Genomic DNA, 23,750 nt, shown 5'->3' on the forward strand with positions numbered 1-23,750 from the left:
TTCTTTCACTCTCTACCACTGTCTGTGTAGTACCACAGAGTTGATACGTTACTCTAGGGTTACTGCTTCCAATATGCAGTACTTTACATTTGTTAATGTTAAACTTCAGTTACCACATCTCAGCCCACCAGCTCAACTTTTCTAGATCCTGTTGCAGCAGCAGCATACTGTCATTAACAACCCTGCCAACCTTCGTATCGTCTGCAAACTTGGACATTAAATCTGATATACCATCATCAATATCATTAATGAACACAGTCCCCCAACACTGAACTATGGGGGACTCCACTAATAACATTAGTGCACGAAGAGCAGTGTCCATTGATTACCAGTCTCTGTCTTCTCCCTCTCAACCATCCCTTTATCCATAGCAGCAATTTGCCTCCAATGTCACACTGCTCTGATTTGTGCAGCAGTCTTCCATGTGCAACAGTATCAAAAGCCTTTCTAAGATCCAAATATATTTTATCAAAATTATTCTTTGCATCCAGTTCCTTTGTGACTACATCATAGTATCCAATCAAATTGGTCAGACAAGACTTCTCCTTATCAAACCCATGTTTCCGAGCTATAACGGAAGGATTGTCAGTTGCCTGTTACCTGCATTATACAGGCGTTGCTTTGAACTCCACGACCTCTACGTTCGTATTTTTATCAGTCGAAAGTTGCCCGATTGGTCCGTATTTTAATCATTTGTGTATTTTCCCACAACTCATCCACCTCTTGATTCGCTTGCGATTCCGATCATTTTTTCTGGCTTCTGCAGTCAATGTCACAGAGAGTAACATTATAAAGAGATGATGTCTGGTGGCTTGCAACAATTTTAGTTCCATGTCCTCCTTCCCAACAGGAGTAGCACGCGACGATCGGTACTTAACCACCCATGTCAGTCTGCCCCTGCCTCATTGTTACGCAATAAAAATTTCATAGCACTTATTGCTGTTTAAATAAATTAAATTATTCAAACTTTGAAATTTAATGAGAGTTAAATTTATAGAGTGAGAGCTTTTAATCCTTTTTCCAAATATTCTTTGTAATACTTCCTTGCATTAGTCACACGTCTAGGATTTATCTTCTGGAGCATAGAGCTGATTTGACTTAGAGAAAATTATGATATTAGGGTACCCCGTAAATGATTATAACTACCCATATATTCATTTTTTTCTGTAAATTGCGTGTGTTCTCTGGTCGATTTGCCTGTTTGTTGGACGAAAATACCTCGGTTTCTGGGGGAGGGAAACCTTGCCTGAGACCTACTAACTCTGCCACCGAGCGAAAAAAAAAAAACGCCCACTATAGTTCCTCGCGTCATCAACTGGATTCGAACGCGGGCCTTTTTCACCCGGTGTGGGGAGGACGGCGACGATACCACTGCGCTACACGCTCAGACGATGTGCTTCTGCCGTGCGTTACACGAATTTGATTTCTTTTATGAAACTTAAACATTGGATTGTCCTACAAAGTCGTTCAGGGACGCCTGTGAGATACACCGACAACTGGGACATCTGGCGATCTTAATTCTAGATGAGCAAGAAGCTTTTTAACTGTGGTTCACAAAATGCATGCGTTTTTTATTTTCCGTTTCTTTTCACGCAGAGCAATACCATTTTGTAAAGCGTCTCCCAACGTCAGCGTTCAACAACTAATAATATCGCCGGCAAATTGGCGATTGTTCACGTGGGTTTCAGATTACGTAAAAATGGGTGATAGGTTAGACTTAGTTCCAAATGTCGAAATCGACACCGGTAAATTCAAATACGTTTTAATTAAAGTGTACGATCCAGAATATAAAGAAGAAGACAGATTCAAGTATATCGTTAGGGGCTATGCTTGGGCTGAATATCATGGTATGTGAAATTTGTGATATATCTTATATCGTTAATCGCGAAATGCTTCAAAGTATTATTGTGTCCCATTCATTGAGCCACTCCAGCCCACCGAGAAGTAAGATACTGTATCTTACTACTCTGTGCTCCAGCCCAGCTGTAAGGGGTGTTTATTTGTATTACGAGGGTTGACTAGAGTGTTCACGTAGGAAACACCATTTTAATCAGTTCGCTGGCTATAGACACAGAAATTTCGGAAAATATCTCGGTAGCTACAAATTATCGTATATTCCAACTTATAAATCGACCACGAAAGCTCCGAAAAAAACAACTGAAATTTTGGGTTCGACTTACACGCCGAATATAAAATTTATTCACAATTTATTATTTATATTTGTTTATACAAATTTCAGTGGCGTATCATCATTAGCGTGGGCCCTGGTGCAAAGGTCCTACCTCCCAAGAAAAAAAAAAAAAAAAGGCAAACACTGAACAAAAATATTCCAAATTGTTTTGGAAATAATAAATCTGATATAAAGTAAATACATAAAATAGAAATACAACAAACACCAGCCATCACACGTTACATTTTAACTTTTTTTGTTTTCATTTCAGCAAATGTTTACAATTTTCTTGAAATCTAAGTTACGGCCCTTTGATTTTTTTGTAGATAAAATGGCAAGCCCCGTCAGTCTTTCATTGGTTATTGTACTTCTCAAATAATTTTTAATTAATTAACTTTAATTTCGAGAATGACCATTCTAGTGTTGCCATGGTTAGTGGCAAAGCTAAATATAGTAAAAGAGAAGTGTAAATATCAGGGAAATCTGAAATAAGAGAGCAACTGAATAATTGACAATTCTGCTGCCTCCGTTATTGAAGGAATCATATTTCCGATTTCAAATTAGAATGATTGGAGTTGAGCACTTAAGGAAGACGTTAAATAGTCACCCTAGGGATTCACATCTGGTGAGTATGGGCTTAGCACACCCAGGGGCCTGAGCTGGATATCATCATTCTTCTCTTTCTTGGTGATTCCATTCTACTTTCTCTCTCTCTCTGAGGGTAACTTAGGAATTTTTTTTGGCTGGTGCAGCATAAGCCTCAGACTTCCTTGCACCATATGGCTAATAATAATAATAATATTATTATTATTATTATTTATTCTCATTGTACAGATGTTTTGCAGCTTCATGCAATTTTTCAATGGTTGCTGTTTGTAGAAATTTAGGGTGCAGTGCAGTGCAGTGAAGGTGTCAGTGATCTCATTTGAACTGTGAAAATTTTCTTGAGTTCCATTACAGCTTTGTCAAAGGTAGTGTTCAATACCTCAATTTTAAAATTGTGTTCTACACTTATAATCTGGTAATCGTCATATAACGGACCATCCATTTGTTTGATTTTATGGATGCGAAAATTTTGAAATTTTGTTTCTATTCCTCACGATAGTGCACTTTCTTTAAAATTGTTTAGTTTTTTTCTTGATTCTTGCTAACTTTCTAGTAGTGTGTAGCATCAGAGATACTTTCAATAGGTCAATATTTGGTGACAGTAACAGTATGGATATGTCATCCACTGATTGCAAAATATTTGCAATCGGTTTTTTCATAAATATTTTCATAATGTTCAGATTTTTGTCTTAATGCTTTTGTGTTTAAAATTTCCTCTTTGTTTTACCCAAGTACAAATATTTGATATGTCTTCATCACATTTGTAAAGTTATATTTCAAAAAATGCAATTAATGTGTGCCTCAATGACCAGCGTGTGGTAATTTTTTTTTTTTGTTATTTTAACAGACTTGGAGAACTGAAGAGTTTCCGATCTTTTATCACTATTAGGAAAATACACTACAAGTCATTCAACTAAATCAAAGAACTTTTTCACCTCAAGTGATGTGGACATAGTGTCATAAAGTACTAAATTCAGATTGTGTGCAGCACAGTGAACATAGAATTAGCATTAGCATTAGTAGAGGCATATGATGCAAGAAAGCAAGCTTATTCAGCATCAGCCAAAAAAAAAAAAAAAACACACACCACTCCCATTTCACCCCTCCGTTCGTTCGAAATACCTGTCCAGTTGAGCTTTAAATTTGTTTAGGCTATCAACTTCAACAACAAATGATGGAAGTTGGTTCCACCAACCAATCACCCGCTGGCCAAAGGCAAATTTCCGCACATCTATCCGACATCCATCCTTCCTCAATTTGGGTTTATGCCCTCTGAGGTGATTATTCTGAGCAAGATGAAGAATCCCATTGGCATTGAGCATGCTCAAACCATTCAAAGCTTTATACACCTCTATCAGATCACCTCGCCGGTGCCTAGTCTCCAGACTCCGTAATTTGCCAAACTTAAGCCTTTCTTCGTAACAGCAACCCTTTGTTCCATTCACTAATCTTGTTGCCCTTCTCTGTACCCTAGAGGGAGAGGGCGCTGACTCTATTTAAAAGTTACAGCTGACAGTTACAGGCTCCGCAAAAACGATAAGTGTTTGCCTTTTATTTACATGATTGTTGTTTTATATTGTACTTAATACGTAGTCATATAGTTATAGTTACGCTGGTTATTTTTTATTTTAATTTAGATAAAGAGTTTTTGTGGATTTTACTTACGATAGGTAAAACCGTTATTTTTGTTCGATTTTTGTAGCCATTGTTTTTGTATATAGGGAATTCAAAGTTTTTGTAGGGAATTCAAATTTTTTAATTGAGGTAGCTCTAACGCATAATTATATAGTAATACGCTTCACTGTTTCTATTTCATAGTTTCTATTCAAATACTACTGACATTTAATTTATTGATTTTATTAATTTAAACTACCATGCCCCGAACTAGAGCAGCAAAGCAACGGGCACAAAGTGGCAGGAGTGTTGTGACTCGGGGGAGAACTGAGGGGGGCGATTCTCCAACGCGTCACAGCCTAAAAAAATGTGCAACTTGTGAAATGTTTGCCGAACTCTCTGGAACGGAACATGATATTGCCATGGGGGATGTCTTTGTGTGTGCGCGATGTAAGGAGTGTAAGGAAATCAGGCGACAACTCAGCGTTGTTATGGGCCTATATGAGAGTTTGAAGGACAGGGTGGATGCCCTCGAAGGAAATAAATTGAGGGGCCCATCAAGCTCTCAGCTGCCCACATCAACGCCAGAGCTTGCACTTGGTCATCACGCAACACAGCAGCAACCCCCAAGGCAGAATGCGCTGGTCCCACAGGAACTATTAGTTGTTGGTGACTCTATTGTCAGGGAAATGGGGAACATGCTATGTAAAAAGGATAGGTGGAACAGGACCAGGGTATGTCTGCCAGGGGCAAAGGTTGATGACGTTGTAGAGCGGATATCATCTTTCAAGGGCACAAAAGGTGATATAGTTGTACATGTTGGCACTAATGATATTAAGAGTAGGAGACCGGCAGAATTACTCAACAAGTACAGGTCACTGTTGAAAAAAAGCCGAGAATTAGGGTTGCATTTGAAAGTGTCTGCAATTCTGCCCAGACACGATAGGAGGGAGTATATGATGAGAGCCTTGTCGATCAATTCGGCCCTGGAAAGATTGTGCAAGGCTCAAGGGGTAGAATTTTTTTCAGCCTGGACTGTACTTGTTAACAGGAGAGATTGCTTCTACAGGGATGGGATACACTTAAATAGAAAGGGTGCAAGAATATTTGCTGATGCTATCGAGGCAGTGTTAGGTGGGTCGGAAAACTGCTAGCTTGGGGGGATACAAAGACTAATAGTTTAACAGTAACCGCAGGCAGAGGTGAAGGTGATTCTTGCACAACTTCTATTAGAATAAGAAGCGACCTGGAGCGAGGGGTGTTGGGGGTTTCAGGGACGGATGGCAGTCATCCTGGAATAGTTGGGTATATGGGATGTGTTAGGGTAACAAGGAATAGGCATAGGAGCATGTATGCTTGCATGTATACCAATGCTAGAAGTATAGTAAATAAATTTGATGAATTTGAAGTGTTGGTCAAGACATCAAAGGCGGATATTGTTGGGATAGCAGAGACGTGGTGTCACAAAGATGTAAGGAATGCAGAACTGGAATTTGGGGAGTACAATGTGTACAGAAAGGATAGACAGGACAGAAAGGGAGGAGGTGTTATGCTGTTAATTAAGAAAAACATAAAATCAAAAGAAGTGCATCCAGTTGATATAGATGGACAGTGCACTGTTGAGTCAGTTTGGTGTGACATAAGCACTGCAAAAGCAAAGATAAGAGTAGGAGTGTGTTATAGGCCTAATGACTCGAATGAGTACAATGAACAATTGTACAGAGAAATAGAGTGGGCCAGTAAATCAGAATGTCTTATAATGGGGGATTTTAACTTCCCAGATATTGACTGGAACTTGTGGGTTGGTCACTCACACACTAGTCAGACTTTTGTGGATTTATTGGATGATTGTTTTCTGCAGCAGCATGTTCGAGAGGCAACCAGAGAAAGTAACACTCTTGATCTGGTTATCAGCAGTGATCATTCGTGTATTAAGAATTTGCAGATAAAGGAACCACTAGGTGGCAGTGATCACAGTGTGCTGAAGTGGGATTTACTCAAAGAGGTAACTACCGTCAGGGGTAAAGGAAAGGGTTTTTGCTTCCGTAAAGGGGAGTACAGTGGTCTCAGACAGTTTTTAGATTCTGTACAGTGGGATCGACTGACGATGTTGCGGACAGTAGGTTCAAGGTGGGAGGCGTTCAGGGAGTTGGTCGTGGAGGCTGCTGGGCTTTTCATACCGATGAGGAGGTATTGTTCGGGGTTTGGGCCTGGATGGTTGTCAGGTGGGCTGATGGGACTCGTGGCGGAGAGGGGGGGTGCATGGGGTGCATGTGAATTGTCGGGCGACGCAGAAGCCTGTAGCAGATGTGAGCTAGTCTGTAGTCGGGTCACAAAGGAGGTTTGGCGGGTGGGGGCGGATTGCGAGAGGTCTTTGGCGGGGGATGCTAAGAAGGGCAGCAGGGATTTCTTTACTTGTATGGACTCTAGGGGGAGGGGGCTGAGTATGATTGGTCCACTTGACGTCGATGGTTCGACTGTTGATGATCCTGCTCAGATGGCAAACAAGCTGAATGAGTGTTTTTCGTCTGCATTCACACGTGAGGAATCGTTACAGTTTGAAAATGGAAGAAGGTTATCAAATTGTAGCGGTGTGCTTGGTGATTTTGTAGTGGCTGAGAGCAAGGTGGAGGAGAGGTTGTTGAGGTTAGGCATGGGAAGGGCACCTGGGGCGGATGGGATCTATCCAGTTGTATTGGAGGAGGCGGCAGGGCAACTGAGCGGGCCCTTGGCCATAATTATGAGAGCGTCCTTGGATTCAGGGGAGGTTCCCACGGACTGGAGATGTGCGGATGTGTCCCCAATTCGCAGGGGGGGATCGAGGGGTGACACGAATGGTTGCGGACCAGTTGGTTTGACTTCTGTTCCGGGTAAAATAATGGAGTCACTGGTTAAAGATGCATTGCAGGATCATCTAGACAAGACTGCAGCGGTGGTTCGGGCACAGCGTGGGTTTGTTGAGGGAGAGTCTTGTCTGACAAATTTGATTGGTTATTATGATGTGGTCACAAAGGAACTGGATGCAAAAAATAATTTTGATATCATATACTTGGATTTCAGGAAAGCTTTTGACACTGTTGCGCATGGAAGACTACTGTACAAATTGGAGCAGAATGGTATTAAGGGTAAGTTGCTACAATGGATAAAAGGATGGTTAAGTGGGAGAAGACAGAGGGTGGTAATCAATGGGTGCTGCTCTTCGTGGACTAATGTTATTAGTGGAGTCCCACAGGGTTCGGTGTTGGGTCCACTGTTGTTTTGTATATTTATCAATGATATTGATGAAGGTATATCAGGCTTAATGTCGAAGTTTGCAGATGACACGAAGGTTGGCAGGGTTGTTAATGACAGTAATGGCAGTGTGCTACTGCAACAGGATCTAGATAATTTGGGCAGATGGGCTAAGAAGTGGCAACTGAAGTTTAACCTTGACAAATGCAAAGTACTGCATATGGGTAGAAGTAACCCCAGAGAAACGTACCAACTGTGTGGTACTACACTTAAGGTGGTAGAAAATGAAAAAGACCTGGGAGTAATTGTGCAGTCAGATATGAAGTTTTCTGAGCAATGCAGACAGGCTGCCAGGGCAGGTCATGGGGTTTTGTCAATGATATATAGGAATTTTGCTAGCAGGGAAAAGGAGGTGATTGTCCCTCTGTATAAGGCAATGGTCAGGCCACGCCTTGAGTACTGCGTACAGGTCTGGAGGCCTCATTTTAGGAAGGATGTAGATTTGCTTGAGCGTGTACAGAGAAGGGCAACAAGATTGGTGAGGGGAATGAAGGGATCCTCTTACCAAGAGAGGCTTAAGTTCTGCAAATTGCAGTGGCTGGAGACTAGGCACCTGCGCGGTGATCTGATTGAGGTCTATAAGGCCTTGAATGGGTTGAGCACGCTGAATTCTGATGGGATCCTCCCACTTGTTCAGAATACGAACCTACGGGGACATAAGTTCAAATTAAGAAAGGACAGATGTAGGATAGATGTGCGGAAATTTGCCTTTAGCCAGCGGGTGGTTAATTGCTGGAACAAACTTCCATCTGTCGTTGTGGAAGTTGATAGGTTAAATAAATTTAAGGAGGAACTGGACAGGCAATTGGAGGGTATGGTGTGATTTTTTTTTTTTTTTTTTTGGCTGATGCTGCATAAGCTCCTACACTTGCTTTCTTGCATCAAGTGCCACTACTACTACTACTACTACCCGTTCCAGCAGCTCTACATCCTTTTTGAAATGAGGCCTCTAGACCTGTATACAGTACTCAAGATGTGGCCTAACCATTGCCTTATACAAGGGAATAATCACCTCCTTATCCCTGCTAGAAAAATTCCTGTATATCATTGACAAGACACCATGAGCTACTCTTGCAGCTCGTCTGCACTGCTCAGAGAACTTCATATCTGCCTGCACAATTACCCCCAGGTCCTTTTCATTCTCCACCACTGTCATTGTAGTACCGCAGAGTTGATACGTTGCTCTGGGGTTACTGTTTCCCATATGTAGTACTTTACACTTGTCAATGTTAAACTTCATTTGCCACCTCTCAGCCCATCTGTTCAACCTTTCCAGATCCTGTTGCAGCAGCATAGCGTCAGTAGTGTCCTTAACAACCCTGCCAACCTTTGTATCATCTGCAAACTTGGACATTAAACTCGATATCCCATCATCAATATCATTCATAAACACCGAAAACAACAACGGACCCAACACTGAACCCTGAGGAACTCCACTAATAACACTAGTCCACGTTGAGCAGTGTCCATTGATTACCACTCTCTGTCTTCTGCCACTCAACCATCCCCTTATCCATAGCAGCAATTTGCCTCCAATGCCACACTGCTCCAATTTGTGCAGCAGTCTTCCATGTGCAACAGTATCAAAAGCCTTTCTAAGATCCAAATATATAATATCAAAGTTATTCCCTGCATTCAGTTCTTTTGTGATTACATCATAGTATCCAATCAAATTGGTCAGGCAAGACCTGCCCTTAACAAAACCATGCTGCGTCTGAGCTATAACTGAATTCTTGTCTAGATGATCCTGCAGTGCTTCTTTAACCAGTGCCTCCATTAATTTACCTGGAACAGAAGTTAAACTAACAGGTCTATAATTACTTGTGTCAGCCTTTGATCCTCCTTTGTGAATTGGGGTTACATTTGCACATCTCCAGTCTGTGGGTACCTCCCCTGAGTCCAAAGAAGCTCTCATAATTATGGCTAGGGGTTTGCTTACTTCCTTTGCTGCCTCCTTTAATATAACTGGATAGATCCCATCCACCCCAGGTGCCTTTTTTATGTTTATCCTCAACAATCTCTCCTCCACTTTCCTCTCAGTTATTACAAAATCATCCAGCTCACTGCCAATGTTTACTTTACCTACATCATTCTCCTTCCTGAATAACTCCTCGTGCGTGAATGTAGATGCAAAATACTCATTTAGATTGTTAGCCACCTGAGCAGGATCCTCAACTGTTGAACCATCAATATCTAGTGGACCAATCTGATTCATCCCTTTCCTTCTTGAGTTTAAATATGTAAAGAACTCTTTTCTGTTTTTCTTTGCATCCTTTGCCAAGCATTTTTCGTAGTCTGCCTTTGCCTGCCTAATCTCCTTTGTGACTTGGTTACAGACCAACTTATATCTATCATAGGCTTCCATGTCACCCATTAATTTGTATGTATCCCATGCATTTTTCTTCTCTGCCACATGTCTCATTAGTTCATCTGACAACCATTTAGGCCTAAACCTTGAATAATATTTCTTAGTTGGTATGTAAAGCCTGGTAGCCTCCAAGATTAGTTCCCTGAATGCTTCCCATTTTGAGTTTGCTGTTGGTAATATCATCAGTTGGTCCCACTGTATAGAATTTAAATACTGTCTCACACCATCATAGTCGCCTTTGCGAAAACAAAAACCCTTCCCTTTACCTCTGATGGTAGTTACCTCCTTGAGTAAATCCCACTTCAACACACTGTGATCACTGCCACCTAGTGGTTCATTTATCTGCAGATTCTTAATGCATGAAGAATCACTACTGATAATCAGATCAAGAGTATTGCTCCCTCTTGTTGCCTCACGAACATGCTGATGTAGAAAACAATCATCCAATAAATCCACAAAAGCCTTGCTAGTGTGCGAGTGACCAACCCACAAATTCCAGTCAATATCTGGGAAATTAAAATCCCCCATTATAAGACTCTCTGATTTACTGGCCCACTCTATTTCCCTGTACAATATCTTATTATACTCATCAGAGTCATTAGGCCTATAGCACACTCCTACTCTCAATTTTGATTTCCCTATGCTTATGTCACACCAAACTGACTCGACACTGCCCTGTCCATCGATGTTGACTGGCTTCACTTCCTTGGACTTTGTGTTTCTTAACTAATAGCATAACCCCTCCTCCCCTCCTGTCCTGTCTACCCTTTCTATACACATTGTATTCCCCAAATTCCAGTTCCGCATTACTTATATCTGTGTGACACCACGTCTCTGATATCCCAACAATATCTGCCTTTGATGTTTTGAGCAATACCTCAAATTCATCAAATTTATTTACCAAACTCCTAGCATTGGTGTACACGCAGGTATACATGCACCTGTTTCTATTCTTAGCTACCCTAACACAACCCATGTGTTTACTTGTACCGCAATGACTCCCAGCAGTCTCTGAAATATCCTGCATCTTATTTTCCAGGCTTCGGCTCATTCCAATAGAAGAAGTGCAAGAATCACTTTCACCTCTGCCAGTGGCTACTGTTAATCTATTAGTCCTTGTATCCCCCCCCCAACTAGCAGTTTTCCGACCCACCTAACACTGCCTCGACAGCATCAGCAAAAATTCTTGCACCCTTTCTATTTAAGTGTATCCCATCCCTGTAGAAGCGATCTCTCCTGTTAACAAGTACAGTCCAGGCTGAAAAAAATTCTACCCCTTGAGCCTTGCACAATCCCTCCAGGGCCGAATTGATCGACAAGGCTCTCATCATATACTCCCTCCTATCGTGTCTGGGCAGAAGTTGGTTTAAACCCTTTCATATGCTTCGCCCGTGATAGTGGCTCCATCGTAATTTTGACCACATGTTTTTTATAGATCTAGGGCACAATCATCCAAGCGTTTGAAAGTTCTTCTGTCAAATGACTGTTTACTGCAGTAAATATTACAAAAGATTCATTCGCACTAAGTTTGTTGGGATTACCATTCTCGTTACTTTCAACGGAAACATTTCAAATAACTAAAATTATTTAACTTTTTTTTTAATGTCTTGTGTGGTATCAGAAATAATAAAAAAAAAAAAAAAAAGTGGTGCCATGCTTATATCATTGAATGGGAGAAGACAGAGTTATCAGTAGTCACAGCTATTATTATTAGCCAATATGGTGCAAGGAAGCCTGAGGCTTATGCTGCACCAGCCAAAAAAAAAAAAAATTCTAAGTTACTGAGAGAGAGAGAGAGAGAGAGAGAGAGAGAGAGAAGGAAGAATGATAATATCCAGCTCAGGACCCTGGGCGTGCAAATCCCATACTCACCAGATATGAGCCCCTAAGGCGTGCCAAGCCCATACTCACCAGATATGAGCCCCTATTTCATGGACTAATGTTGGTAGTGGAGCCCCACTACCATTGTGCTGGGCCCATTGTTGTTTTCTATATTTATTAATGATATTGATGAAGGTGTATCAGATTTAATGTCTAAGTTTGCAGATATACAAAGGTTGGCAGATTAGTTAATGACAGTAATGAAGGTATGCTGCTGCAGCAAGATCTAGAAAAATTAGACACATGGGCAGAGAAATGGCAATTGAAGTTTAACATTGACAGTTTTTTTTTTAAATGCAAGGTTACTGCTTATGGGTAGCAGTAATCCCAGATTAACATACCAAATGTGTGATTCTGCATTCGGTATCACACATTTGGAAAAAGAGGACCTGGGAGTAATTGCATAGTTTGATATGTAGTTCTTTGTGCAGTGCAGACTGTCTACCACAACAACTCAGTGTTTTGCGAATGATATACAGGAGTTTTGCTAGTAGGGATAAGGAAGTAATTATCCCATTGTATAAGGCAGGAGTGGCCAGCTTAATTTGTGATGCAATCTACTTTTTTCCTTCAAAATGTGCCGTGATCTACCATCTCAAAAATTTCATTGCACAAATTTCATTGACTCATTGAAGTACTCAAGTACTTCAGTGAATCAACTTGAAGTGACTTGAGTACTGCATACATGTCTGGAGACCTCATTTTAGGAAGAATTTAGACCTGCTTTAACAAGTACAGGGAAGGGCAGTGAGATTGGTGAAGGGAACAAAGGGGACACTCTTACTAAGGTAGACTTCAGTTCTGCAAATTGCAACATCTGGAGACTGCTAGGTTATCTGATTGAGGTGGTTAAGGCTTTGAATGTCTTGAGCAAACTCAGTGGTGATGGGATTCTTCGTCTTGCTCAGGCTATGCACATGAGAGGGCATAAATTCAAATTGAGGTAGGATGGTCAGAATAGATGTGTGAAAGTTTGCTTTCAGCCAATGGGTGATGATTGCAGGAATAAACATACATCCATTGTTGCTGAAGTGGGTAGTTTGAATAAATATAAGAAGAACTAGACACTATTGGAAGGGATGGATAGTTTAAATGGGATTTTTTTTTTTGGCTGATGCTGTATAAGCTTGCTTTCTTGCATCATTTGTCACTTAATACTAATTGCAAATTTCCTTCTTTGTGTTGTTTGATAATATTTGGATAATTTCCTTTTGAACAGAAGTTCAAAGCCTCAAATATCTTACTTTATGTTTTCATATAACCAGCGTGGCTGAGAATATGTCACATCTAGCAATATAGAGTAACACAGTCATGTACATTTTATTTTTATTCTTTACTTACTGAATAATAGTGTGCTAATGAAAAAGGCCCGTTTTTCCGCTTGGGATCTTTAGGAAATATAAGAACAGGTTGACTTGGCAATTTACTAATAATTTCTTTTAATGTCACTAGTAAGTGGGTCCTTAAATTTAGCATTATCATCGTCCTTCTGGAAGATTAAGATTAAGCTTAATTTTCTCGGACAATTCTGTAATAAATGCATTACTTTCACTATTTCTGGTATTAATAAGTCAGCATTTGAACAAGACTGAATGGCTAACTTACTCTCCACTGACTGTTCATGTTCAGTCTCTCCTGTTTCCTTAATATTATAATTTCCCACCAATTGGTCACCTGTGTCTTCATTTATACTTGATACTCCTTCACTAGATTTAATTTTTCTTTTCTGAATTGCTATTGACATTTGTTTTTATGACGGCTTTTGTATTTTTCTGACATGGGTGATGATGTACGTATTTAATTATTTATTGTAAAAAAGTTTAACTTAACTGTCAGTCACTAATTCAGCAATCAGTAACATCAGTGCTACCCTTATGTATTTTATATATTATGTATTATATATTTATTTATGTATTACTACCTTTATGTATTGGCAATACATCATCACTTTACCAATCCAATGGAATCTCTCCCGAGTCCAGTGATGCTCTCATAATTAGCCTTAATGGTTCAGTGCACTCACTTGCTGCCCTCCCTTAAAATTATAGGGTATATGCCATTAACCCAAGAGCCTTACTTGCTTATAGGCTCAAGTTTTTCAATATCATTAATTACATATTTTTCAACTTCACTCCCATAATTTCCCATTGACATAAAGGGTTTTTGTTTTGTAAATATCGATGAAAAAGTAACTGTTGAGTTCATCTGCAACATCAGCTGGGGTATCTAATACTATCCCCAGTCCATTACATAAGAGTCCGGTCTGATTTGTCCTCATCTTTGCATTTATATATGTAAAGAATTGCTTATTCCCACCTCTTTGCCAGCGATTTCTCATAATCTCACCTTTGCCAGCTTAATCTTTTCTGTGGCACTATTACAATTCAGTTTATAGCTGTTATAGGCTTCAGTACTTTTTATTGCTCTAACTTTTCCATGTCATCTTTTTCTGCTCAAGTAATCGGGCAACTTCCTTATTCATCCAACTTGGAATCTTTCTCGTGGAGTATATTTATTAATGGTAAAAAGCATTCAAGGCTTCTGTGATTGTTTTAAAGGTATACCATAGTTCAATTGTATTTGCTCTCTGTGAGATACCTACCTAGTTAACAGAGGCCATGTAGCAGCTTAAGCTGTCATAATTTCCTTTCCTGAAATTATAACCCATTACTTTGCCTTTAATTACTGCTACCTCTCTCTCTCTCTTCATCATCATTATCCATTGTAGAACTCTGTTCCTGCTACTGGTTCCTCTACTGTCAGCCCTATTATATCAGCTGGTTCATGGGTGATGATCACCTGGTTTTGGCACATTATAGCCTTAGTTGCTAATGCGCCAATAAAATCTAAACCAAACCAAACCAATCATGGGTGATGATGAGGTCTAGAGTATTCTTTTCCCTAGTACTTTTGCCTGACATGTTGATATAAATAGCAATCATCTGGTTGATTTAAAAATTTTGTCCCTTGTGTAGAGTTTCCTTCCCATTTGCTCCAGTCAATTAGAGGCAAATTAAAATCACCCATAATAAGACATTCATGCTTACTTGCTCATTCCATTTGCATGTAGAGGCTGTCATTATAATCTTTGCAATCACCTGGCCTGTAGATTATTCCCACTCTAATTATATTTTTGCTTCCAACTATCTCACACCATACATATTCCATACTAGCATGCAAAGTGTCTGAATCGGGGAAAGCTTTTGTCACACTTGGGCTGCTTTTGATAAGAAGCATGACCCCACTATTCCTTCTATCTGCCCTATCCTTTCTAAATACATTGTACATAACATACTGAAACTCATCTCCTATTTCTGGGTGGCACCACATTTCCGTAAGCCCTATTATATCAGCGTTACTTGTCACCAGCAATTCAAATTCACTAATTTTATTGACGACACTTCTGACTTTACTGTGTAAACAATTAAGACTTAATGTTCTTGTTTAGTTAACTATCCTGACACACCCCTTGAAGTTATTTAAGCTTGCTTCCCTGGCATTAGCTACCCACTCATTTGTAACGTTTTTGCCCTCAGAACATTTTGCTAATATGATCTGTTATCCATTACAGTAACAAACAAAAACTCTTCAGGTAAATGCATTACTTTGACCAGTATCATCAGATAAATGCATATCTATTACCCTTGTCCTCCCCCCAACTAGCAGTTTCCCCGAACCTCAACTTAAGGTGTCTCAATAATACTGGCAAAAACCCTTGCACCACCTTTGTTTAAATGTATCCTGTCCCTACAAAAAATATTCCTTCTACCTACAAGTGCAGGTCAAGCTGATAAAAATTTCCCCCCAAAAACCTTGCAAAATCCTTCAAATCTTGAGTTTCCACATGTTTTTCAGCATATAACCCCTCCTATCGTGCCTTGACAGAATTTCTGACACACAGACATTCTGACCTAACTTGTGACATTTCTTCAGCATGGTCCTATATTTGTCTAACAAATCATCAGATCATGTGTGCTTAATATCATTAGTCCCCACACGAATAATAATATTCTCTTAACCCCTCCTTAAAATCTGACAATCTGTTGGTGATATCATTAATTGTTGCTCCCAGCAGACATACCCCGTTTCTAGTCCACCTGTCCTTATTACAGAAAAATTTCCCGTTTTCCTGACAATGGAGTCTCCTAATAGAACTAAGTTCCATTGAACCAGAGCAGTTTGCACTTGGTTATTCTGTTCTAGGGCCTGAATTGGGAGTGCATCACTTGGTAGGTCCTTACTAGTCTTGAGTCCCTCACAAGCTCCCAATTACATTTTTGTTGAAGGCAAGTGCTTGTTTTTCAGTGACTCAAATTAGCATTAGCATTAGTAGAGGTATTTGATGCAAGAAAGCAAGCTTATGCAGCATCAGCCAAAAAAAAAAAAAAAGGAAAAAAAATAAATAAATAAAAAATAACCACTTCCACTTCACCTCTCTGTTCATTCGAAATACCTGTCCAGCTGAGCCTTAAACTTATTTAGGCTATCAACTTCCACAACAAGGGATGGAAGTCTGTTCCACCAACCAACAACCCGCTGGCTAAAGGCAAATTTCTGCACGTCTATCCTACATCTGTCTTTCCTCAATTTGAATTTATGCCCTCTCAGGTGATTATTCTCTGCAAGAGGAAGAATCCCATCAGCATTGAGCATGCTCAAACCATTCAAAGCTTTATACACCTCTATCAGATCACATCGCTGGTGCCTAGTCTCCAGACACTGTAATTTGCAAAACTTAAGCCTTTCTTCCTAAGAGCACCCCTTTCTTCAATTCACTAATTTTGTTCAATTCCTGACCATTGCCTTATACAAGGGAATAATCACCTCCTTATCCCTGCTAGAAAAATTCCTATATATCATTGACAATACACCATGAGCTACTCTTGCAGCCCGTATGCACGGCTCAGAGAACTTCATATCTGCCTGCACAATCACCCCCAGGTCCTTTTCATTCTCTACCACTGTCAGTGTAGTACCACAGAGTTGATACGTTGCTCTGGGGTTGCTGTTTCCTATATGTAGTACTTTACATTTGTCAATGTTAATCTTCATTTGCTACCTCTCAGCCCATCTGCTCAACCTTTCCAGATCCTGTTGCAGCAGCATAGTGTCAGTAGTGTCCTTGACAACCCTGCCAATCTTAGTATCGTCTGCAAACTTGCTTGGACATTAAGCTTGATGTACCATCATCAATGTCATTTATAAATACAGAAAACAATAATGGACCCAATACTGAACCCTGAGGGACTCCACTAATAACACTAGTCCACGATGAGCAGTGTCCATTGATTACCACTCTCTGTCTTCTCCCCCTCAACCACCCCTTTATCCATAGCAGCAATTTGCCTCCAATTTGTGCAGCAGTCTTCCATGTGCAACAGTATCAAAAGCCTTTCTAAGATCCAAGTATATAATATCAAAGTTATTCCCTGCATCCAGTTCTTTTGCGACTGCATCATAGTATCCAATCAAATTGGTCAGGCAAGACTTACCCTTAACAAAACCATGCTGTGTCCGAGCTATAACTGAACTCTTGTCTAGATGATCCTGCAGTGCTTCTTTAACCAGTGCCTCCATTAATTTTCCGGGAACACAAGTTAAACACACAGATCTATAATTACATGTGTCAGCCTTTGATCCTCCTTTGTGAATTGGGGTCACATTTGCACATCTCCAGTCCATGGGTACCTCTCCTGAGTCCAAGGAAGCTCTCATAATTATGGCTAAGGGTTTGCTTACTTCCTTTGCTGCCTCCTTTAATATAACTGGATAGATCCCATCCACCCCAGGTGCCTTTCTTGTGTTTATCTTCAACAATTTCTCCTCCACTTTACTCTCAGTTATTACAAGATTCTCTAGCTTACTGCCAGAGTTGAATACACCTCTGGCATTCCCCTCGCTGAATAACTCCTCATGTGTGAATTTCGATGCAAAATATTCATTGTTTGTTAGCTACCCGAGCAGGATCATCAGTTGACCCATCGATATCAAGTGGACCAATCTGATTCATCCCCTTCCTTCTAGAGTTTACATAAGTAAAGAACTCTTTGCTGTTTTTCTTTGCATCCCTTGCCAAGGATTTCTCGTAATCTGCCTTTGCCTGCCTAACCTCCTTTGTAACTTGGTTACAGATCAACTTGTATCTACCATAGGCTTCTGTGTCACGTGTTAATTTGTATGTATCCCATGCATTTTTCTTCTCTGCCATATGTCTCATTAGTTCATCTGACATCCGTTTAGGCCTAAATCTTGAACAGTATTTCTTAGTTGGTATGTAAAGCCTAGTAGCTTCCAACATAAGTTCTTTGAATGCTTCCCATTTTGAATTTGCTGTTGGTAACATCATCAGTTGGTCCCACTGTATAGAATTTAAATACTGTCTCAGTCCATCATAGTAGCCTTTACGAAAGCAATAACCCTTCCCTTTACCCCTAATGGTAGTTACCTCTTTGAGTAAATCCCACTTCAGCACACTGTGATCACTGCCACCTAGTGGTTCATTTATCTGCAGATTCTTAATACATGAAGAATCGCTACTGATAATCAAATCAAGAGTACTACTCCCTCTAGTTGTCTCCCGAACATGCTGATGTAGAAAACAATAATCCAATAAATTCACAAAAGCCTTGCTAGTGTGTGGGTGACCAGCCCCCAAATTCCAGTCAATATCTGGGAAATTAAAATCCCCCACTATAAGACTCTCTGATTTACTGGTCCACCCTATTTCCCTGTACTGTTTCTTATTATACTCATCAGAGTCATTAGGCCTATATCACACTCCTACTCTCAATTTTGATCTCCCAATGCTTATGTCACACCAAACTGACTCAACACTGCACTGTCCAGCGATGTGGACTGGCTTCACTTCCTTGGATTTTATGTATTTCTTAACTAATAGCATAACCCTTCCTCCCTTCCTATCCTGTCTATCCTTTTTGTAGACATTGTACTCCCCAAATTCCAGTTCTGCATTCCTTATATCTGTGTGACACCACGTCTCTGAAATCCCAACAATATCTGCCTTTGATGTTTTGAGCAATACCTCAAATTCATCAAATTTATTTACTAAACTCCTAGCATTGGTGTACACGCAAGTATACATGCACCTGTTCTTTTTCTTAGCTACCCTAACACAACCCATGTGTTTACCTGTACCCCAATGATTCCTAGCGGTCTCTGAAATATCCTGCATCTTATTTTCCAGGCTGCTGCTCATTCTAATAGAAGCAGTGCAAGAATCACTTTCACCTCTGCCAGTGGCTACTGTTAATCTATTAGTCCTTGTATCCCCCTAATCTAGCAGTTTTCCGACCCACCTAACACTGCCTCGATAGCATCAGCAAAAATTCTTGCACCCTTTCTATTTAAGTGTATCCCATCGCTGTAGAAGCAGTCTCTCCTGTTAACAAGTACAGACCAAGCTGAAAAAAATTCTACCTCTTGAGCCTTGCACAATCTTTCCAGGGCCGCATTGATCGACAGGGCTCTCATTATATACTCACTCCTATCGTGTCTAGGCAGAATTGGAGACACTTTCAAATTCAACCCTAATTCACGGCTTTTTTTCAACAGTGACCTGTACTTGTTAAGTAATTCCGTCGGTCTCCTACTCTTAATATCATTAGGGCCAACGTGTACAACTATATCACCTTTTGTGCCCTTAAAAGATGATATCTGCTGTACAACGTCATCAACCTTTGCCCCTGGCAGACATACCCTGGTCCTGTTCCACCTATCCTTTTTACAAAGCATGTTTCCCGTTTCCCTGACAATAGAGTCACCAACGGTAGTGTATCAAATTTTAACTTTAGATCAGTAAACTACGTAGTGTACAACAGTGACAAAAAAAAAAAAAAAGAATTGCCAGGTGAGCTATGATTATCCACAGGGTTGACCTTTGAGTACATCCCACAGGCTCAGCAAATGATGAAATCATGGTTCACCTAGAAATCGCCATTGGCTGTTTCTGTATGAGTCATGATACTCTCTGAAGTGTTCAAGGGGATCTTGTCACAACCATAGTTTTCCTGATTTTAGTTTATCCTTTCTTGGGAATATGGGACGTGGAGTATCCATATCCTCCTCTGCATGTATTTCTAAATGGTTTTGTCAAAGTTGGTAATGTTATAGACTTTCATAACTTTAGTTATGTCTTTTGCGAGTTGGGATTTTTAAGTCTCAGTAAGTGAAAGGCTTGGAGTAGTAGTTTGTGGTACCCTGATGGGCGTATTATTTGCTTGATCTTTAATGTGTCCTTTAAGGAACTGCTGTGGAGTCACCAAAATAGCCCAAGCCCAGTAAGAGGTGAATTGATGTATTGCTTTCCCTGGTGGTATGGATACTTGAATTTGATTTCCTTCTGATGTATATTTTTGTTTTGGAACTGCAAATGAGTATTTGAATGCACTGAGTAAAACTTGTTTCCTTACTTATTGGTAAGTCATTTTATGTTCTCTTTTATACTTTTGTATTTTCTTTCTCTTTTCCAGTATCACTTACTTTCGAATAAGCTGGATAGTTACCCCTACAGTTTGGACATACAGGTGTTTGTGCTGTGCAGTCTGTCTGTGTTCCTTGGGTCCATATTTGGGGCACACAGAGTCCTTCTGCACAGTTTGAGCATGCCAAATTTTTGGCACTTGAAGTACTTAACAAGATTAAGGTAGTGGTAATGCTTCTCATTATGATTGCTGCTACCTATTGGGTCTTTATCTACAGGTTCTTAATTCATGGAGAATCACTGCTGATAATCAGATTGAGAGTATTGCTTTCCCTTGCTACTTCTGTAACATGCTGTTGTAGAAACAGTCATCCAATAAATCCACAATAGTCCTGCTACTGTGCGAGTGACCAATCCTCAAGTTACGGTCAGTGTGTGGATATAAGACATATTAGCATTAGTAGAGGCATATGATGCAGGAAAGCAAGCTTATGCAACATCAGCCAAAAAAAAAAAAAAAACACTTCCACTTCACCCCTCCGTTCGTTCGAAATACCTGTCCAGCTGAGCCTTAAATTTATTTAGGCTATCAACTTCCACAACAAGGGATGGAAATCTGTTCCACCAACCAACTACCTGCTGGCTAAAGGCAAATTTCCACACACCTATCCTCTCAGGTGATTATTCTGAGCAAGAGGAAGAATCCCATCGGCATTGAGCATGCTCAAACCATTCAAGACTTTATACACCTCAATCAGATCACCTCGCAGGTGCCTAATCTCTAAACACTGTAATTTGCAAAACTTTCTTCGTAGGAGCAACCCTTTGTTCCATTCACTAATCTTGTTGCCCTTCTCTGTACTCGTTCCAGCAGCTCTACATCCGGCGCCTCCATAGCCAGGTGGGCAGGAGCAGCAGTGCGTAGCACACACTTCTTGATTAGACCGGGGTTCGAGCCCATGACCACCAAATACGGAGAATGCGGAAAGGTCAGGGAATAACCACCGCATATCCCCGGAGCAATATGGCCTTAGTTGCTAATGCTCCTAAAAACTCAATAACAACAACAAGCTCTACATGCTTCTTGAAATGAGGCCTCCATACCTGTATACAGTACTCAAGGTGTGGCCTGACCATTGCCTTATACAAGGGAATAATCACCTCCTTATCCCTGCTAGAAAAATTCCTGTATATCATTGACAAGACACCATGAGCTACTCTTGTACCTGTCTGCACTGCTCAGAGAACTTCATATCTGCCTGCACAATTATCCCCAGGTCCTTTTCATTCTCTATGTCAGTGTAGTACCACAGAGTTGATACATTGCTCTGGGGTTGATGTTTCCCATATGTAGTACTTTACATTTGTCAATGTTAAATTTCATTTGTCACCTCTCGGCCCATCTGCTCAACCTTTCCAGATCCTGTTGCTGCAGCATAGTGTCAGTAGTGTCCTTTTGATCTACTAGCACATTCTATTTGTCTGTAGAGTTGTTTGTTATACTCATTGCAATCATTAAGCCTGTAATACACTCCTATTCTCATTTTTGATTTCTCATTGCTTATGTTACACCAGACAGATCAAATTGCAGTAGCCACCCATGTCAGCTGGATGCCACAACCTTAGATTTTGTGCTTTTTAACCAAGAGCATAACTCTTCTCCTGTCCTTTCTGTAATCACTGTACTCCCCATATTCAACTTCTGGGGCACCTCCGTAGCCAGGTGGGCAGGAGCAGCAGTGCGTAGCACATGCTTCTTGATTAGACCGGGGTTCGAGCCCGTGAGCCACCAAAATATGGAGGATGCGGAAAGGTTAGGGAATGACCACCACAAATCCCTGGAGCAATATGGCCTCAGTTGCTAATGCCCCTAAAAAAAAAAACTCCCTATATTCAACTTCTGCATCCTTTATATCTGATAACACCATGTCTCTGATATTCTCACAATGTCTGTGACTTGACCAGTACTTCAAATTTATTTACTAGGCTCCTAGCATTGGTGTACATGCAAGTATACATGTAGCTGTTACTAAAAGTAAAAACAGTAAAAACCCTAACACATCTCACATATTTGCTAGTTTCATGAATAACCTTAGCAGGCCTTGAAATTTGTAGCACCTTGTTTTCCATGCTGCTACATGTTCCAGCAGAAGCAGTGCAAGAATCACTCATGCCTCTGGTTGCGACTGCTGTAAATTGTGATTACTCACGGTATCTGACCCACCTAAGACTGCCTTGATAGCCTCAACAAATATTCATGCTTCCTTCTTATTCAAGTGTATTCCATCCCTGTAAAAACAGCTTCTCCTGTTAACAAGCACAGACCATGTGAGAAAAATTCTACCCCACAAGCCTTGCACGTTCTCACCAGGGCTGGATTGGTTGGCAGAGGGTTTTCGTCATGAACTCCGTCTAATCATGTCTGGCCAGGATTGCAGACACTTTCAATTTCAATCCTAACTTGCAACTTTTTCTCAACATTGTTCTGTACTTGTTAATTAAATCCTCAGGTCTCCTACTCTTAATATCAGTACTTAGGTGAAATTCATGAGATCTAATCTTGTTACTCCTTGAGATTTTGTGTCACTTGGTCTCTCTCTCTCTCTCTCTCTCTCTCTCTCACACACATAAGGGAGGACAGACCATCCTCATTCATTTTACTTGATCTCCTCATTGCCTTATACATCTAGTAAGAATTTTCCCTTAGGTGTCTAGTTGTCAAACTTTGAAATCCACCTTCTAAGCCATTCTTCGTATGTGCATTGCTTTGCACTCATCACCAACCTGCTCGCCCTTCTCTGATCGCTCTCCAGAAGTTCTGTTTTTTCTTAAGTGCACATCACCATAGTTAGGCACATTATGGCCTTTGCTGCTCTTGTGCCATAAAGCCTACAAACAAAACTTCTTAAGTGTAGGCTAGTCCATGCCTTGTAAAGAGAAATAATGACTTCCTTCTACCTACTAGCAAGGGTCTTCTAAATCATAGATAGAACACCGTGTGCTTAGGAAGTTTATATTCCTTAGAAAATTTAATGTCAGCTTGAATCATAATGCTAAAGTTATTTTTGACTTAATCACTTTTAGCTCTTCTTCCACCTAGCTTATACGTGGTGATGCCGGGATTTCCCTCACACTAGTCTGTGACAACAGCTACCTCCTGTGGAACTCTGCCATTAAGGTTCTCATTGTGTCTTGTGTTGCATAGTTTCTAGTGCCATGCTGCTTGGCTGAGTGCTTGTTGTGTCACTCTTTTTAATTTCTTAAAGGGAATCAACTTTATTCCTTAAGTCTTCACATAAACACATCAGAGTGCTGAATTGCTTAATCTCCTCACACTGTCTGCAGTGAAAGCTTAAAAAGACATCCCCTTTGGCCATATC

At 40.4% G+C, this 23,750-nt stretch overlaps 1 protein-coding gene across 1 annotated transcript in view; it reads left to right on the forward strand.

Annotated features, from left to right (window-relative positions):
* The first annotated feature begins 1,558 nt into the window (after nt 1–1,558).
* Nucleotides 1,559–23,750, forward strand: part of LOC150089535 (14 kDa phosphohistidine phosphatase-like) — a 54,262-nt gene continuing 32,070 nt past the window's right edge. The window contains exon 1 of the mRNA XM_090368654.1: nt 1,559–1,847. Within this exon, the coding sequence (XP_090224780.1) occupies nt 1,559–1,847 (289 nt within the window). The remainder of the gene's footprint in view (nt 1,848–23,750) is intronic.

The sequence above is a fragment of the Mastigoproctus giganteus genome, chromosome 2, assembly GCF_048544385.1.
Source record: "Mastigoproctus giganteus isolate SK-2022 chromosome 2, ASM4854438v1, whole genome shotgun sequence".
Taxonomy (NCBI): Eukaryota; Metazoa; Arthropoda; class Arachnida; order Uropygi; family Thelyphonidae; genus Mastigoproctus; species Mastigoproctus giganteus.